At 42.3% G+C, this 19,606-nt stretch overlaps 2 protein-coding genes and 1 long non-coding RNA gene across 4 annotated transcripts in view; 1 reads left to right on the top strand and 2 right to left on the bottom strand.

Moving 5' to 3' along the window:
• PPP2R2A (protein phosphatase 2 regulatory subunit Balpha) overlaps positions 1–2,735 on the bottom strand; it is a 68,939-nt gene extending 66,204 nt beyond the window's left edge. The window contains exon 1 of the mRNA XM_014522286.2: positions 2,696–2,735. Within this exon, the coding sequence (XP_014377772.1) occupies positions 2,696–2,720 (25 nt within the window). The 5' untranslated portion in view covers positions 2,721–2,735. The remainder of the gene's footprint in view (positions 1–2,695) is intronic.
• Positions 195–19,606, top strand: part of EBF2 (early B cell factor 2) — a 238,991-nt gene continuing 219,579 nt past the window's right edge. For both annotated transcript variants that reach the window (XM_025210136.1, XM_025210135.1), the window contains exons 1-2: positions 195–291; positions 11,694–11,834. In XM_025210136.1, coding sequence (XP_025065921.1) covers positions 218–291; positions 11,694–11,834 — 215 coding nt within the window. In that variant the 5' untranslated portion in view covers positions 195–217. The remainder of the gene's footprint in view (positions 292–11,693; positions 11,835–19,606) is intronic.
• LOC112551102 overlaps positions 3,967–19,606 on the bottom strand; it is a 17,408-nt gene continuing 1,768 nt past the window's right edge. Inside the window, exons 2-3 of the long non-coding RNA XR_003095260.1 lie at positions 10,625–10,810; positions 3,967–4,021 (exon numbers count right to left, since the gene is read on the bottom strand). This is a non-coding gene — a long non-coding RNA (uncharacterized LOC112551102). The remainder of the gene's footprint in view (positions 4,022–10,624; positions 10,811–19,606) is intronic.

Genomic DNA, 19,606 nt, shown 5'->3' with positions numbered 1-19,606 from the left:
CCCCCGGTCTGGAGCCCCCCCGACACACGCCTCAGCGCCGCCCCGCGAGGCGGCGGCTGGGCTGCCCTCCCTCCCCCACCCCCCAGCCCGCCACGGCGCCGGGGAGGGGGAGCAGCTCGGCACCGTCCTGCCGAGGGCCCCGTGCAAGACTGCGACTGAATCAGATACCCGACAAAGGCTCCCTCCGACCTGGGTCCAGAGCCGCTGGGCAGCAGGGATGCACCCCGGCGAGAGAAACCAGTTGCATTGGCATCCTCAGCCAGCCTCCTCCAAAATTGAGGGAGCTTCTTTGTAAGCTTCCTTTTGTCTCGTTTTTAATCTACACGTCACCTCTCGGGCCAGATGGGCTCCAAATTGCCCACTAAACAGAGCTCAAGTCTGGTGGCAGCAAGTGTCCTACCTTTCTGCTCTCCAGCCCAAGGCGTCAGATGCTCCTGAATCCACGGGAAGCATGCAAGCCCCGAGCCTGGAGGCCTTGGGGCTCAGGTGCCCCCAGTCCCACTTCCCCGTAGTCAAAATGCTGAAGGAATAAGCTAACAGCAGTTCCCGAACTCGGACAGGTTGCACACTGTGAGTTTTAAACAATACAGCCTGAAGTACCACCAGCAAATTTTCCAGTTCAACCACCAGAAAATTGTGGTCACGTCGAGTAATTATAATACATCTGTCAATGCGCACCACTGGTGGTACCCGTGCCACAGACCGGGAACCGCTGAAAGCCCAAGAGCAATTGCCCAGCACCATAAACAGGGTAGGCAAGAGGCTTTCGTGGACTCTAGCAGGGGTCAGCCTACCCACAGTGCAAGGGACAGGCCGTTACCCTACACCAAGTCATCCAGAGCGCAGACAGAAGTGACATTTTTTTGCCAGATCTGGCCATAGAAAGCAGTTTATAGCGGTGACCAAACATAAGTACATGGCTACAGACAGCTTCAAAAATGGTCAATTGTGTGAAAATCTGACCCCTCATTGTATGCAGGGTCAGTCAGATCAAGACATTTGGAAACAGAGTCTTTTATAACTTCTGTCTGTACTGCCTGCCAGCCTGTAGCTGTTTTGGGGGCGGGAGGGGGGGAAAGGGAGCAGAGGAAATTCAGTCTGGGGGTATTTCAGCCCCTGCTGGAGCGTGGGGCAGGTGTATTAGAGCCCTTCAAGGTTGGGAGGCTCCAGTACACCCACCCCACCCTCCAGAAAAGGCTGGGGAACCCCTAGAATGAGCTCCTTCTGCTCCCTTTCCCCTCTCCCAACCTGAAAAAAACAGGCTGCGCCACTGCTAGGGGAAACCAGGGGCAGGTTGGCAGCCAGCAGCTAGATTCCCCTCCCCCTGGAGCCAACAGTGAACTTCGGTTTGTTCCAGGACATCAGTTGTAACTCAGAAGGCTTCCTGCAAAGCCTTCTCAGTTACATCTGGGAGCTGCACTTCTGTCTGTACCCACAAGGTGGAGAAAAAGGGTAAGTAAGTAAGTACTTACTTTATTTGTAATATACTTGTAATATCCCCGGCCAAGTGAGTAAAACCACATGGGCTGAAACCATCATCATGTTATCTCCCCTGCCACGTGTTATTTGTAGGCATCAGAGCAAATCAGAATTCCAGAGACAAATTTAGCCAAAACTTAAGGATGTTCATAGGCCAACAGGATCACAGCTTGTTGGATGCCTGGGGAGTTGAGGGACAGCCATAAAAATATAGTTCCACATTTCCCATAGCTCGGGGCCGTTATGATCTGCTCCACCTCTATGTGGTAGGTCTCTACAAAGGGCTGTTCCAGCCTGGACCAGATTTAAAATTTGTAATGAAATCTGGTAAATCCCTATTCTTTCAGAATGACTTGACAACATTCTGCACAGCTCGGAGGAAGACATCTTGCCAACACTTAGTGAGCCTCCTTTGCAAATAGGGCTGAATTAATCCATTAATTTGGGCTTCAGAAATTAATTCAGCCCTTGGCGTGGAGTTCCTGTGGATTAAAAAATCCTGCAATTAAAAAAAAAAAATGCAATTAGAGCTTTATATCGTGGATTAAAGAAACTATTACAACTTGTTGTAACTAACACAAAGTTCCTCTAGAAAAGATACGACTCTTCACTTAAACATTGTGAGATTATAATACTAAGACATATTTTTTAAACTTGGCTACAGAACATAATGAAGTCATATAAATAATTAACATTAAATCACAGCCTTATTACCTGGTGGAACACCTTGTGATGTAGTCTTTGCTTGTATGCATTTGGTGATTTGGCAGTCATATGCTAGTGTAAATTATTAGTGCAAAATTACTACAGTTTCACAAAATTTCTTAACTACATGCATATGCTTCACTAATTTAAACAGGGGAATCATATGTTCACTACCTATGAAATTAGAATTATTATTAGTAATTATAAATATTACATTTATGCAACAAGTTCCAAGGAGCTTTTCACAGCACAGAGCTTTGTTAGACATATTTACTAAATTAATCGGTAAAAATTATCATGTAAACTTTATGAAAAAATAATACAAGTTTACTATTTACATATAAATTAAACTAGGTGAAAGTTCAGGGACATAACTACTAATTACAGTTTGATTTAGTACAGTTGACAGACATAACCTTTAAGCAACTATGAGCTTTGATTTTAAACTTGGGGCCAATTTTGCTAAGTGCTGTACAAAGACCAGAAGATGCACTTTACCCAGATAACTTACTATCTAAGTCCTTTATGCTGCCCATTGTGGCACAGATAATTTCATATAGCAGCTGCAAATTTACAGTCCAGACACCTCAGCTCCATAGCCAGGCCTCATGTACTTAAAGAAAAGCAAAATCTCTGCTAGCCGGTAACAATAATGAAACTAAGATGCATAGCCAAGTAGTCCTCATTAAAGGCCAGTAGATACGTACACAGTAGATAAATCATCACAATTGTAATTTAAGTAAAACAATCTAAATTAATCTTGTTGAATAACTAATTGAAATATATTAAAATTGAGACGATCAAACCTCTCTCTAAAAAACCTCCAAGAATAAAGTTCTGTATGTGCTGTAGTTTCTTAGTAATGTGACCCATAGACAAGAGTATAATGAATTACAACAATCCTAGAAACAAAGATGCTATTATCACAGAATAAAGAAGTTTGTAATAGCCTACAAGTGACCTTAGGCTCTTCTATCTATCAGTGCATATAGTTCCCTACAGTATGTTCTCAAGTAAACTAGTTTCCAGTTTGAATGAATGAAGCTTCCATCATGTTTTGTAGGTAGAATATTTTACAATTTAAGGGGGCATTGAATAGGTAAGCCATAGTCTTGCAGCACTACTTGAAGTCAAGGATTACATAAATATAGCCAGCACAGCCAAGGCCCTTAGTTGTATTTAAGCTAAGTGGCATGGTAATTGGCACAAACTGATACATTGGCCATATGGGTTTTCCTTCACTGTCAATCCAGTTTCACTCTTCTCAAATTAACTAATCTGTCAAGCCCTGAAAACCCCTAGTCCCAGTGGCCAAGGGAATTTAGCCTTAACTGTTCAAGTAAAGGTAAAAACTAGCATGCTTCTAATAGTCTTCAGCCCCCCAATCACTAATGCACATGCTTATACGTAGAAGTGGTCCCAGTGAAATCAAAGCTAAGTAATTGTGCATGTGCAAGTGTCAGAATTGTGTCCTTACCCACAACTGCTGGAACTACCGGGAGCCACCCTAGCAGTCTGATTATTAAAACCATTTTTCTTTTTATTTAGTGTTGTCTCTTTGGAAAGGTATAGAAGTAAAATTAAAATAGCTAGCAAGTGAGTACATGGAACTAAGGAAGCAAAATTCAGCGTCTGTATGGAATTTGACCTTTCCCTTTGCAGTCACTGGACAGCTTAGCTTTTTAGCTAACATCATCAGTAAAAGTGGAGAAAAATGACACATACCTTGCAGGTCACTTTGTAACAGTCAGTGATTCCTTCTAGAAATCTATTTCCCCAACAAAATAAGATCTAATGGTGCTGAGTGGCTTTAAGCCATTCACCATTGAACATACCCCTGAAATGAGAGCAGACTGATTTAGATATACAAGCAGTTTGTGTGTCATTTAAAAATTATAAAGCTCATTGGATTAAATGCCTGCACTGTTAGAAGAGAAAACCTCAATGGATTTTCATACTGGACATCTATGGGTACTTTCTTAGTTTACAGCTGCTCAGAGTTTATAGTTCTGTTCATGCAAAAGCTGCGTGGATTTGGAAATAATTTCACACACAAACAATTTAAATGAAGTAGGTTGCATAATAGAGCTGATTTGTTTTAAAATGCACAATGCCACCATTGAAAACAGAACTTGCCCAGTGTCTCCAGTTTGATGCTTTTTTTTTTTCTATTCACCTGAATTTTAGCAGGAGTTCTAGCTTTAAATTAATTTAGATGATTCACAGTAGCCCTTAGATCAAACCCTTAGCTCCTGAAATAGACAAAGAAAGGGATTGCACACAAACAGAAAGCAGCTGTTGTGGGTGGGTGGGTGAGAGGAAGTCACAAATATATTCTTTTTACCATTATTTTTCCCCCAAAATGCCAATATTTAAAATGGGATTTTTGGTTGTAGCTATGTTGGTCTAAGGACATAGGCAGACAAGGTTCTTCGGTTAAATGTGGTAACTTTTATTAGACCAACTAAATAGTTGGAAAATTTGTTTTTTACAAGCTTTTGGGCTCAAACACCCTTCTTCAGGCAGGTGTTTGAGCCCCAAAGATTGCAAAGAACAATTTTTCCACCTATTTAGTTGGCCTAATAAAAGATATTACATTTACCCAAAGAACCTTGTCTGCCTAAAATTCAAAACGTCATTTCAAAATAAAATGAACATGAATGAAGGGGAATTTGACCCAAAAAGGCATAAAACATCATTGTTTTACTATTTAAAGTTCCAATTCAATTTTGAATTTTGAAAAATCCCACTTAGCTCTATATGAAAAAGGGGAATGTTTCTAATCAACACAAGAGAATTAGATTAGGAAGTTTGTGTGACCCTACTAAATCTCAGAATAAAGCTAGAGTACAGGGTTAGGAGTCACAAGACCCAGGTCCTATCACTCGGATACAACCTTGGGCAAGAGGAATAGTTAAAGATCTTGAAAGCAACCTCTGAATTAGAGGTGCCTTAATTTTGGAGTATCTACCCCAAAATACGTGCTCCCAGTGGCATCAATTAGAGACGGAAAGGATTTGCAGTTTCTCTCAAAATTGCGGTCAGGGTGCCATAATACAGAGCCCCCAGGATTGACACACCCACAGACCAAAACCCACTTTGGAAAACTTTGTTTTTATTTTGAACAAGTGTTAGTTAGTCTTACCCTGTGGAAAAAGTACGTAGTTAGCATCTCTACTCTTCTGAGTTGGTGAGAGACCCAGGAATTAGAAAGTATGGAGTAAACATAAGACAAGTAGTTGGCAAAAATAGAAGTCTCCCCAATCTTAGATATAGTAATATTACTTAAGACACTAGGTTGCATCTCTAAGGAGCAGGAAGTATCTTATAAATGAGGGTGCCCCCCACTGCCAATACTTTTATGAGGCAACTACCAGCAGAACAGGAAGTGGAGGAACTCAAACCTTTACTGGAGGATTCTTTTGTTTTGTTTTGTTTTGTTTTTTAAGTATTGTTGGGCCATGAAGAGTGCTTATGTTTGGGCAAGGCTGGCATTGATTTTGAAGGAATAAAAATGATCATCTTTCTTTTATAGCCTTCTGTTGTACAGGAATCAGATGAACAAACTAATGCAAGAGCTATCTTGGAAAGGCACTTGCGCATAACCAGGGCAGGAAGCTGAAAGTTAATGCTTTAAAGCATAGGCTTTTATATGCATCCTTTATCTAACACTAATTGTGGGCTTTATTACCTTTCCATCTGAGCCTTAAGTGCTTTATAGGTTTTAGTTATTTAACCTGGACCCTTGGCTGTGAGATTAATAAACTAAATCAAGTGATTTAACCCACATAATATATGGTACTGTTTAGAGTGGAAGATTCTTTTAATGAAAGAAAAAACCTAAAGCAGAACTAGCAGAGGTGTGAAAACATGAATCACACATCTGTAACAACCTGCCCAAAGAGACTATTTATGCCTGGGTTGAGGCCCACTGATTTCACTGGGCATTTCTATAAGGATAGTGGACTGCTTGTACAGAGCTCATTGATTATTTGAAGAGTAGCCTGACCTTGTTGGAAGAAATGTTCCTTTTTTTTTTTAAACATACCTTGGAATATGGGGACATTGCTATAAGTCATGTTTCCTGGCACCTAGTTCTTTAATATATCCATCAGCCCAGTATTGCCAACTCCCATGATATTTGGTGTTTTTCCTGGAGTCATGGGAATACATGAGAATTTCAATTTCCTTGTTAAGTTTTGTTGTTGTTTAGAGGCAAAATGCTTGAAATATACCGTCTATAGGTTCTAAAACTAGAAGGCAAAAAGAAAAAGGAACTGCGCAAGTATTATTTTATAAACTTTCGTGATATTTAAGACAGCTTATTTTATAAACTTTCATGATATTTAAGACAGCTTCATGCTTTTTGGGAGTCTGACTTTAAGGACTTTGGAGTGGCAACACTTATTCTAGCATACTTAAAAAAATGTATATGTGTGTTTTTAGTATGTATGTACCTTACTGGTGCGATCATTCTTCATTTGTCAGGTTATTATCATTTGATTTATGTTCTGTTTTGCTTTTGGTTTCATTTTTCTATTGCTAATGAATTGCGCTTGATAGAATGTTTCCCAAGTATTAGTTAATTCAACAGATAGGAATTGTTGCAGTTCAAACTGTTTTGAGGCATTTTTGTTTAATTCCCTTTATCTTGGAACAACAAATGATGTTTCTGGTTTGGGGACTGAGAGGGTCTGAAGGTAATGAACTGTGAAGGGAAGGAAAGGAGGCCAAAATTTCAAAGTGGATTGTTCCATTCACATGGCTTTTCTGGTAGGGAATAAGTCAGTACTGTAAACAGGAGAGAGGTGTGTTTGCATACTGGACAGGAAATCCTTAGTTCTAACTCTTGTTCTGTTTTGTTGATTCCCTCTGAGACCTTGGGGAAATCCTTCATGTTTCCATTTTCCCATCTGAAATACACTGGAGATGATAATATGCATCTCAGAGAGGTGGTTTTTTTAGTTAACGCTTGTAATATGCTTGGTGAACAGTACTTAGTATTGTTGAGCTTGAAATTAATGTCACAGCTAAAAGTGCATGTGTTCTTCTGACCCATGAAGATGACTTTTCCAGTTCCATTAACTTGTCCTGCTCTTTAAAATTTTTAATGTGGAGGAAAGAGCTGGGGTCAAATTACTAATGCTAAAATGTAAACCTTGCAGTGTCATTTACACCGTGAAAAGTGGGTACACAGCATTACAATTCTCACAGGTTTTTCTTTATACGCACTGTGTGTGGATGTCAGACTATTCATGTGACAGATGATAAAATAGACACATATTTTTTTTCCACCTATTTTGGTTCTTCAGCGGAGTTAGGGTGGAATAGCAATGATCATTAGCAGAGATAGGGAGTCTGGAGCTTAAGATGTGCATGTGAATTTCGTTCTGTTTTTACATGCCTGATGCTGAGGGTTTGTGTTTCCAAGGTAGTGAGTAGCCATAGTTCAAATTGTTCTTTGGGGGAAAGGAATGCTAAGGAATACTGGTCAAAATATTTTGCATTTGGATTGTTCATTTGTTGTACAATCAAATATAGTTATTTATAACAATAGAAAAAAACCTTGAAAAGTTCTAGGTTTTTTCATCAGTCTTTTTAGGTTCTTTAACCTACTCTATCATTTTTAGTTTTGTAAACAAAAGTTGAAAAATGTAATTGAAATTTTTAACATTAAAGCCTATATTTTCAAATTTTAAATTTTCTTTCTTTTAACCACCCCCATTGCTTTGTACCTTTGAAAAAAATCAGGCTTTATATGGCTTAAGAAAGGCACCCAAAATAAGAGACCTCAGTTGACTGGATCCTGTTTTACAATCCCTATCTTGAGATGCTACCCTAAATTCAGCCAAGGGTCTATTTTTAAAGACACAGAGCTTGCTTTTTTTAATTATTTCCTACAAGTCCCATTTTCCTCTCAAATCAGGACTTTAAAGCTAACTAAGCAGATCAGGGGGAAAAGACTCCCACACATGATTCTTCTCTTTAATTGTTCTTTTAATTGGGAGTAGAGGTGTCATAATTCTTGTATACCCCAATCCCAAACACATACAGGTTTTTACTGTCATATAAAAGCAAACGAGGTAATCACAAGGTTAATTTCCTTCTACTTTGTTATTAGAATAAAAAAGAGCCCCTAGTCTTCCAGATAACAGTATACAGGGGCAGTCATGGCAGGGCCCCACTCCTGTGTAAATTCCTGTGATCAGAGCTCAGATCTCTGAATTAAGCTCTTATGCAGTAGGCAGAACTATTCACAGCTTGGCTAACCAAAAGCCTTTTACAAGAAACTGATAAAAGCAACTGGAACCAAGTCTGCCAATAAACCTGGAGACTGCTGCTGCAGGCAGCCAACTGCTTCCTTCCAGGAGGAAAATGTGTCACTTCCTTCAGAAGTCCCAGAGCTACAATACATTCAAAGTTCAGCAGCAGGAGGGGCAGAGACTTTCTGTCTGCACCCTTAAAAGCAGCAGTTTAGAAAGGCTATATAGATACCTCCTGAGAAATATTTAAAGGGCAGTGCAAGCTAACAGTGATACTTAATTGGCTCATGCTAGACATTGTTTAAAAATCCTAAGCAAAGCTCAGCCTTGACTTGTTTTGATTCTTGACCTTCTTCCCGCCATTCTGTAGAATGCCTATATATTCTCTGTGTTTAATTTAGTGCTTGTAGCTCCACACTTGCCTCTGTAGTTTCTCCATGTAGAACTTAATCTTTTTGCTGTCTGGATGTAGACTGAGAAATCATCCTTTAGCTGTCTCCAAAACCAGTTTTTTTTCCCAACCAAAATTTACTTTGTGAGAGACCCTCCTGGAGGTACACAGATAGAGGGAAGGGGAAACAATAAATGGCCCATATGCCCATACTTGTGTATCTAACTTCTTAAACCACCCAAAACACTACCCTGTGCCAAATCTAGCACAAAGACAGGCCAGACAGGAAGAAATGGAGGAGAGTTTAAAATTTCCTACCTCTAAGGCATCACATAAAGTTGTCAGGTTTTATTACTTAAATCCTGCATCTGATGAAGGTAGTGTGATAAGATTTACAAAAGAGTACATTAAGCACAATGTACAAAATGTAATTGTTCTTGCAAGTGATTACCTCCTCCTAAATTAGTCCCAATACTATTGCAAACTGCATTGATCCAGATGTCTGACATTGTGGCATAAACTTGAACCTAATCTGTCTAGGTATAAGAGCACCCAATATTGTGACCACAGGGGAAAAGTGGAATTGACCTTTTAATTTCTATATACGCCCATTTTATTCTCTGTTGAAACCCTCTTTCCTGTGTTCCCCTGCTCGCGCGCTCGGCAGCCCACAGGCGGCAGTGGCAAACTGTCCAGCGCAGCAAGCAGGAGGGACCCAGCTGCTGCCGCTGCGCAGCCCCGACGGGCGAGCCTGGAGCCGGCATGGTGCCCAGGCTGGCAGTGGGGCCAGGTTACAAGCTGGTGCTGAGCGTGGGCGGAGGTGGCCCCTCGCCCACTCCGTGCCCGACACCCCACACTGCAGCCGCTCGCAGCCTGTGTGGGGCTCCTTGTGCTTGCTCCGGACAGCCCCACGTGGGCTGCGAGTGGCTGCAGCAGGGAGCACCGGCCACAGGGCGGGGGAGGGGCCACTTTCCTCCATACTGGGAAGGAGCCCGGGGAAAAGTGGCCCCTCACCTGCCCCATGGCTGGCGCTCCCTGCTGCAGCTGCTCGCAGCCCACGCAGGACTGTCCAGAGCAGGCACAGGAGGGCTGTGAGCGGCTTCTGCGCAGGGCGGCGTGCACGGGGCAGGCGCGGGGCTGCTTCCCCCCGCTCAGCTTTTCCCTGGGCTCCTTCCCTGCCTGGGGTCCTCCCCTGCCCTTCCCCCTTACCTGCTGTTCTGGCACTGGGGCAGCCATGTGGTCCCAGGCCAGAAGCTTGTGGGAGCCCATTGGACTTTCCCTGGGTCCTATTGCCCTTGGTTCCTGTAAAAAATGACAGGAACTAAGAGCAGATAAATATTAATTTTCTAAATTTTTTAGGGGTCCTGCAGGCCAGATAGAATGGCCTCGTGGGCCAGGTGTGGCCTACGGGCCATATTTTGCTCAACCCTGCTGTAGATATACGATCCAAGCCCTTTCCAAGGTCAAGCCTCAGAGTTTAGATGTTAATAATATGACCTTTCGGTATTGGGAACCCATCGTTTATAATCTAAAATTAAACTTCCCCCTAACAGTGTAGGGTCAAACATTGATTTCAGAGTCCAGTGGGAGGTCAGGGTGGACTTTGAGACAAGTATTGATTAGGTGCAAATGAGACCAGAAATTAATCCTTTGATGTTAAGTGCCTCAGTTGCAGCATCCATTTAAATGTGAATGGTGACCTGCATGATTTAAATGGAAAATGTTACAATTTGGGAGAAATGCTATAAACGTTAATAATCATCTATGAGGGTGTCTTGCCTCTTACCTTGTTGGATTCTGAGAACACTCAAAACGGGTTGTCAGTAGAAAGATTGCTGTTGATTTTGATGCAAGTTGGATCAAGCCATGAATTAAGGCATCATCCCTGAAATGTTTGCCTGCCTTGAGTAAAGGTAGCTGTAGACTGGTGAATGACACATTATGCTGCATCACAGAGAGGGAAAATCTTGGCCTAAGACAAAGCACAGGATTTTTAATATTTGTATGGCACTTGTCACTTGTGTACAGTGTGTTAACCAAAGAGCAGTATGCATGCTTCTTAGTGAATTGGAGAAAACACACTGCAGTTCAAAGGGAAAAAAACCCTATAGTACATGAATTAATGCTGATAAAGATATGGATAATTGTGCTGTTTTATTCATGATTGCAGGAATGATAAACTAAATTCATTCAGTAAAAAAAACAAACCAAAAAAACAAATCCTGCCCCCTGACCAAAAATTATCTTTTGCCAGTATTTTCTGTGAAGAAACGTATGTGACAAGTTGAAGGCTTACTTGTAACTTTACAGTCTGAATATCATTTTGATGTGCTACCCTTAGAAAGACGCAGAAAGCAGAGCCTCAGGTTGCAAGAACTCACCCAGATGATGCAGTTTTTATGCATGGAACTTAGTTTATCTACCACAGAAGGAAGAAAAGCTCAGTAATCCCTCCTGGAATTTGAGTCTGTTCCAGGGCCTGATCAAAACTCTACTCAAGTCAATGGGAAGACATTTGTTGCCTTCAGTAGGCTTTGGATCAAGTCAACAGCAATTTAGTTGTTTCCAGCACTGAAACTGGGATATGTACATGGGAGTGATATACTTCAAATTTCACTTTTTCTGGTTAAAAAGAGGCAGGAAAGTGTTTAAAAACGGAGAGCTGAAGCTACCATAATTTATTTGTGGTGTGGGAGAGGTCCAGGAAAAGAAGATATCTTAATTTCGTGGAAGGATACCACCTCCCTCATTCAAGAGGTGGTGGTTTCAAATGTAATCCTCATATCCTGACACTAGCTCACTGTATAAAGGTACAAGTTTGAGGCTTAGTTATTTTCTGTTCATTTTTTTTTCAGGTCAGTGAGGTACAAGCAAAGCTGTCCACCCTTCAGTGTTCCATTGCCTAAGTCTGGCCTTGATATTTTGCTATCACTGGTACCCTTGTTTGTGCAAATCCAGTACCGAACAGCTTTGGAGCCTGGAGCCATAAAGTTAGAGTAAGTCCAGTATGCATGAAATATTGCACATTTTATAGAGATCTGTTTAAAATATCTTTACCAATACTTTATAACCAACTGATTACAGCAAGGCAGATGCAAAGAGGTACTCTTCTTGTGTTTTATGAGTAACTAGAGAAAAGCAGAACCATAAAAGTTGTGTTACCAATATCTGAGTAATTTTTACTAGAGCTTACTGGTTCCTAGGAAAATTCATTTTTTTCCGAAAAGTTTGTCTCAGGGCTAAACCAGACATTTTCAAAATTTGCTGCAGACTAGAAACTCCCCAGAACCTGCAGTTGCTCAGTGAAGTAACTGTTCTTGTCATTTTGCACATTAGTGACATTTCCAGAACTGTCAGTTTCACTGAGCAGTGCCATGGAGTTTCTTGGGGAAGATGATTCTGAGCAAAATAAGCAAGTGGGTGGCCCTGGGCCAGAGACCCTGTATACCCTTCACATCTGGCTCTGAGGCAGCCTGCTCCCAAGCAGGGTTCTTTCAGGATCCTACCTTGGACTCAGAAAGACTTCATTAAATCTGAAATGTTTCTGACAAAACATTTCAGGTCCAACAAACTGTTATTTTCTGAGAAAACTTTGTTTCCTTGGCAGATTTCCAACCAGCTCATATCAATACACTGGACACAGTGGTTAAGTGAGTAAACTTATACAAAAGCATTGTTATTGACTATATTGCCACTAGAAACAAATCTAATTATAGCCTAATCACAGTGCAAGAAAGGCCATATCATCCATAACACCTGAAAATATGATCCAGAGTAGAAGAGCAAATGAAGTATTGTAATTTTCTAGAAAATCTTTTCCCATAGTAATAGTCATAATAAAATACATGGTAAAACTGATTGAGAACTTTTCAACAGAATTTTTTCCACTTAAAAATGATGATTTGGCTCAATGAAAACATTTAATGCATTTTTTTCATGGGGTAAATTGATTGAAATAAACTTCTGGGAGGTTTTTTGAGGTTCACAGTAGAATTTATGGTCAGAGGAAAGAAATCAGACAGACCCCAGAATAACCACTGGTAGTTTAGGACACTCATATGGTCATATGAGAGACTAGATTTAAGCTCCAGTTTTGTCTAACTTGTGTTGGGCACATGAGCTTGGCTATCATCAAGGCCCAGTCATTAGGACAGGAGACTAGATACCATGAGAAGCATGGTTGATTGGTTTTCTTCCCACAAATTTTCTAAAAAATTAATTTTGTTCTGTATTGAAAAACCTTACGTATTTTCTTTTTTCTTTCTTAAAATCCAGTCTCCTGAATCTTACACAATTATTGCTCTACCCACGAGCCCAGATAGAAACTAACCTTACTGTTTTTTCAGAATTGTTGAGTACATGGTAGTACCTATTGAAGTTGATTGAGCTGCTAGGTACTGAGTGTTTTGAAAAGTCTGGTTGTTATTGTTTGCCAGAATTAAAGCAGAGCATTTTGGAAAATCTGGGCCCCTTCAAAGATGCTGAGCACTTGAAATCTGTCTCTTTTTGACCTGCTCATAGTCACTTTATGAATCAGTTATGGAGCCAGGAAGAGATACAAGAGTCTCCACTATTCCCTCACGGTCCTTTCTGCCTGCCCATCTCTCCACTTCCTTGTTCAGAGAGAGCTTTTTTTGCTTCTGAATTATTTGATTTTTCTGACTGGCATTTTTCTATGTGCTAATTTTGCTTCAGTATTTTGCTAAGTGTTCCATCCCCCCCCTGTGTGTTATGCTGAATTTTACATTTAAAAGGTAATTCTTTTCTTAACTTTTTCCATACATACGATCCTTTTATGGCACAGTAACAAATACTATGAGATGATAGGACTTTGGATCTGCAGCAAGAAATTAGAATGGTCATCAGCATCATGCAGCTCTCAGGCTGGAAAGTTCAGAGGCATTTTCCGTAGCAGCTTTAAATAAACTGCTATTGCTTGTTGCGACCACTGCTTCAGACTTTGCCTTGTCATGTTGTACCAGCATCAGAGTAAATGTTGAAGCAGCTGGTCAGCAGGACTGACTTATGCAGGACATTTTCAATTGATGCTGCTAGACTGATGCTGCACGGTGTCCCCTGAGCCATGTGGGGCCACTAATATTAAATTTGCATTTGTTGCCTTGCTGCATGGAGTGGAATAATGCATAGACAATTCTGTGCTGATAATAAAATGAGTCCACATGGGAATCAGGACATTTCCTTTATTGTGAACCTTGAGGCCATTTTATTTAATAGGAAAGGGCCATCCCTTTAACAGTCCTCATAGATATACTCATTCTGGGCACATCACTACCGCCTTGCTAAACTGGTGTGACAGGATTTCAAGGAAGAAGGATGAAAAAGGTTTCATAGTGAAATGGGATATTGCATTCAAAGAGCTCAGTCTGATGGTCCTAAATTTGTTTAAATCAGCTGGAGATTTATTAAGTGCTACTCCCTGCATTTAGGAAAATATTTTTGGCTGTGGAATAGCTTATATCAATATCTACATACAAAGCAATCCGTCCCAGTTTAGACTTCTGATTACAATAAAAATAAAACATCAGAGCTTTGCTTTCATGACATATGGTATTTCTAAGACTGCTAAAGGCCTTTACAGCCATCTGGACCATTGAGTGTTGTTATTCTATGCTGACACATACCAGCAAAACAAACATAATCTAAAACAAGTCTTCTGTGTTTGTGTCTAATCAACAATCTCTGATAGCATTTTCTGAAACACAAAAATATTAACTGAACTTGACTGACACTATCTTTTCTAATTATCCATAGTTATTTATCACCTATTGTTTATCTACTTCCCTTTATATTGATGGTACCTAAGAGCTTTATGAACTCCATGCACAAGTAAGAATTGTTTTTCCTACCATTGAAATGCAGCTGCTTCTGGAGTAGAATTTGCCAGATATTTAATAGTGCTCAACAATGATACAAGACAGCTGAATCAAGAATGAGCTGATGTTGTAATACTTAAAAACCAAGAGTGATCTTTTGATTAAAGGTCCTCAGAAGAGACTTGGGAGATCTAGCATTGATTCCTCACTTTATATTCAGACAAGCCACCTAATCTCTTGTTTCCCTACTTGTAAAACTGGGGATAATGCTACTTCTTTTTGCTGGCTGGTTTTAGGTGATATGCTGTTCAGGGCAGGGACTTCATTTCACATCTGGAAACACAGCTCTTGACATAAGAAGATGTGATTTTAGTTGGCACCACTTGATGCTCCCATAATACCAGTACTAATTATAAAAATATAATGCAAAATTACATAGAATTCATTTAGAGCTATGTGCATAGAGGACTTGCTTAGTGAGGCTTTAAGGACACAAGCAGGTAGAATTGCTGGGGAAATGTAGGGTAGAAGCTAATGTCCCACAGTGGAATTTGGCTGGGACACTGAATTAGTACACTTGAATATTTGCTTCAATTTGCTACAATAAATTGAAACACTTACAAAGGTGTTAAATCCCTTAGAAACACTTAAAGAAGAGGGTAATAAAAGCTCTGGTACCTTAGGAGTCAAGACCCTGGTTTCATTTCTCATCTGCATGGAAAAGGGTAGTATTTCCATTAATGTGCCAAGTACTAGAACATGAAGCTGGATGGTTCCAAACAGAATGGACATTTGCTTTGCTATTTTTGTATTGTGGGCACTTGCATGAGTGGTACTCTTGCTATAACAAAGACAGGTGTCTTGACTTCAGCCATGTGGTTGCAGCGTTTAATAGGGAGAAGTGTCAGGAAGAAACCTAGCAACTGTGTTAATTCATAACATAATTAAAGAGTTAATTGATCTCAATCTGTGGAATATAAAGCACAATTAATTAGGAGTTCATCGATTTTTAAATTTGTTTTAAGAAAACAAAAATCAATCCATCTTCATCATCTCTCGATTTAGCTGAGCTCACCAAGCACTGCTCTTTAAATCAATGTGACACCAACAGGCTGTGTACTTTTGTTATTAATGGGTTAGGCTAGAAGTATTCTCCTCCCATACATTCAATAGAACTAGAATAGGAAAATGGGTAAAAATAAGGTTTTAAAAATGGCCTGAAACTTGAGATGGTTTCTTCCTGTACTAATTAAAGTGGGCAGGATGGGAAGTTCAGATTCATGGCTTATATTCCAGAGTTCAAGTAGAGTGGACGTTAGTGTCTAGAACCAGGTAGGGGTGGAACAAACCCAGGATTACTGATTTATATTTGATTTCACAGTTTCATAGTTGATAGGGTCAGAAGGGACCTAAGCAGATCATCAAGTCTGCCCCCCTGCCATGGGCAGGAATGAATGCTGGAATCAAATGACCCTGGCTAGGTGATTATCTCGCCCCCTTTTGAAGATCCCCAAGGTAGGAGTGAGCACCACTTCCCTTGTAAGTTGGTTCCAGATCCTAGCTGCCCTGACTATGAAGTAATGCGTCCTGATCTAGCCTGGTCTAGCCTGAACCTACTCTCAATCAACTTGTGGCCGTTATTCCTAGTTACTCCTGGTAGTGCTCGGGGGAACAGGGACTCTCCCATTCCCTGCTGGTCCCCCCTGCTAAGTTTATAAACGGCCACCAGATCTCCTCTCAGCCTTCTCCTGTGGAGGCTGAACAGGCTCAGGTCCCGTAGCTTCTCCTCATAGGGCCTGCCCTGCTGGCCCCTGACCATGCCCTCCTCCGGACCCTCTCAATGCTGTCCTCATCCCTCCTGAAGTGCAGCGTCCAGAACTGGACGCAGTACTCCAACTGCAGCCTGACCAATGTCACATAGAGGGGGAGGGATCACCTCCTTGGACCTGCTCGTGATGCATCTGTGGATGCATGACAAGGTGCGGTCAGCCTTCCTGACCATGTCCTCACATTGGTAGCCCATGTTCATCTTGGAATCAATAATGACTCCAAGATATCTTTCTGCCTCTGTGCTGATGATAAGGGAGTTCCCCAGCCTATAGGTATTAGGGCCATGCAAAATTTCGCCACCAGTTTTGTTTCAACGCTGTTTCAACCCATTTCGAGGTTGAAACTGCAAAATCAAAATGGAACGAATATGGTCGAAACAGCCTCAAAACAAAACGAGGCAAGTTGAAATGTTTTGCCATTTCGGCGCTGTTTCAACATTTCGCCCATAGGCTATAATGGGGAAGGTTGAAACAGCCCATAACTTTGTCATTTCTGGCCTGATTTGGATGCAACTTGCAGAAATGGTAGTCCCTTCTGATGGCATGAAACATGCCAAGTCTCAAGAAGATAGGTGCAGGGGGTTCAGGGAATCTGCACCCCAAAATCTTGAAAGCAAAACTCATGTCATGTGTATGGGTTAAGCCACAGCAGGGGCAAAACTGCAGGGATGGTAGCCCCTGGTGAGGCCATGAATCCTGCCAAGTTTCAAGGAGATAGGTGCAGGGGTTTGGGGGAAACTACACCTCAAGCTGCGGACAAGCAAAACTTGTGACATGGGTGACTGTGGGGGCGGGGGGGGGGAACCACTGCAGGCCTGGCTGCTAGGCCTTGCTGTGGCCACAAAGCCTGCCAGCTGTTAAAAAGATAGGTGCAGGGGGGTCTGGGGCCCTGCACCCCTAGCTGCTCACAGGCAAAACTTGTGACATGGGTGCTTGTGCAACTGCTGCCTCTCATCAGGCAGCAAAACTGAAGATCCCCCAGCACTTGCCACCACAGACCTGGGGGTAATACTTGACAACAGTATGAACATGAGCCAACAGTGTGATGCTATAGCCAGCAGGGCCAACAATATGCTGGCATGCATCAATTGATACATCTCCAGCGAAATCATTGCAAAGAAGTGATTCTCCTGCTCTACTCATCATTGGTGAGACTGCAGCTGGAGTACTGCGTCCAGTTCTGGGCACTGCACTTTAACAAGGACATGGTAAAACTTGAGAGAATCCAGAGAAGGGCTACCCATATGGTCAGAGACTTGCACGGCAAGCCACATGAGGAAAGGCTGAGGGGCCTGGGACTCTTCAGCCTGAAAAAGAGAAGAATGAGAGGGGACTTGGAGCAGCTTACCGCTACATCAAAAGCATACATCTAGGGCTCAGTGAGCAACTGTGCACCAGGGCACTCCTGGGGAAAACTAGGAGTAATGGTCACAGTCTGGACACCCTAGTTGTGAAGTAGTTTGTCCTAATGTTGAGCCTGAAACGATCTTCCAGGAGTTTGTGACCATTACTCCTAGTTTTCCCCAAGGGTGCCCTGGTGAACAGTTGTTCACCGAGTCCTAGATGTATGCTTCTGATGTAGTGGTAGGCTGCTACCAAGTCCCCTCTCAGCCTTCTCTTTTGCAGGCTGAAGAGCCCCAGGTCCCTTAGCCTTTCCTCATATGGCTTGCCATGCAAGTCTCTGATCATATGGGTAGCCCTTCTCTGGACTCTCTCAAGCTTTACCATGTCCTTGTTAAGATGTGGAGCCCAGAATTGGATGCACTACTCCAGCTGTGGTCTCACCAGTGCTGAGTAGAGCTGAGTAGAGCAGGAGAATCGCTTCTTTGCAATGGTTTTGCTGGAGATGCATCAATTGATGCATGCCAGCATCTTCTTGGCTCTGCTGGCTACAGCATTGCACTGCCAGCTCATGTTCATACTGTGGTCAATTATTACCCCCAGGTCTTGGTGACAAGTGATTGGGGATCTCCAGTCCTGCTGCCTGATGAGAGGCAGCAGTTGCACAAGCACCCATGTCACAAGTTTTGCCTGTGAGCAGCTAGGGGTGCAGGGCCCCAGACCCCCCTGCACCTATCTTTTTAACAGCTGGCAGGCTTTGTGGCCACAGCAAGGCCTAGCAGCCAGGCCTGCAGTGGTTCCCCACCCCCGCCCCAAGACAGACAGTTGCACAAGCACCCATGTCATGGGTTTTGCCTGCCTGCGGCCAAATGTTCAGGACCCCAGAACCCAGAAGCCCCTGCACCTATCTCCTTAACAGCTAGCAGGCCTGCAGGTTTCATCCTGCTATGCCGTAACACACACAGTGTCACCCATGTCATGCGTTTTGCTTGTCCACAGCTTGAGGTGCAGTTTCCCCAAACCCCTGCACCTATCTCCTTGAAACTTGGCAGGGTTTGGTGCCTCATCAGGGGCTACCAGCCCTGCAGTTTTGACTCCGCTGTGGTTTAACACATACACATGACATGAGTTTTGCTCTCAAGAAATTGATGTGCAGGTTCTCTGAACCCCCTGCACCCATCTTCTTGAAACCTGGCATGCATCATGCCCTCAGAAGGGGCTATCGTTTCTGCAAGTGTCATCCAAATCAGGCCATAAATGACAACGTTATAGGCTGTTTCAACCTTCCCCATTATATCCTATGGGCGAAACGTCGAAACATGGTCGAAAGGGCAAAACGTTTCAATGAAATGGAACAGACATTTTGACTTGAAATAAAAGTTGAAATGAAACACTGGTCGAAACAGAATGCTTCCATTTCGCACAGCCCTAATAGGTATGCTGCTGGTTCTTTCTCCCTAGGTGCAGCACCTTGCACCTGTCAGTATTGAATCCCATCCTATTCTCATCCGCCCACCCCTGTAACCTGTCCAGATCTAGTTGTAGCCTGTTCCTCCCTTCTAGCATGCCCACCTCTCCCCACATCTTAGTGTCATCCGCGAATTTGAACAAGGTGCTTTTCACTCTCTTGTCCAAATCGCTGATGAAGATGTCGCTCGAACAGTGCGGGCCCAAGGACCAAGCCCTGGGGGACTCCACTGCCCACATCCCTCCAGGTTGAAAATGACCCGTCCACCACCACTCTCTGGGTGCGGCCCTCTAGCC

The sequence above is a fragment of the Alligator sinensis genome, unplaced genomic scaffold (genome assembly GCF_000455745.1).
Source record: "Alligator sinensis unplaced genomic scaffold, ASM45574v1 scaffold685_1, whole genome shotgun sequence".
In the NCBI taxonomy this organism is placed as follows: domain Eukaryota; kingdom Metazoa; phylum Chordata; order Crocodylia; family Alligatoridae; genus Alligator; species Alligator sinensis.
The sequence above is the reverse complement of the archived record's forward strand: the minus strand, read 5'-3'. Positions and strand labels throughout refer to the sequence as shown.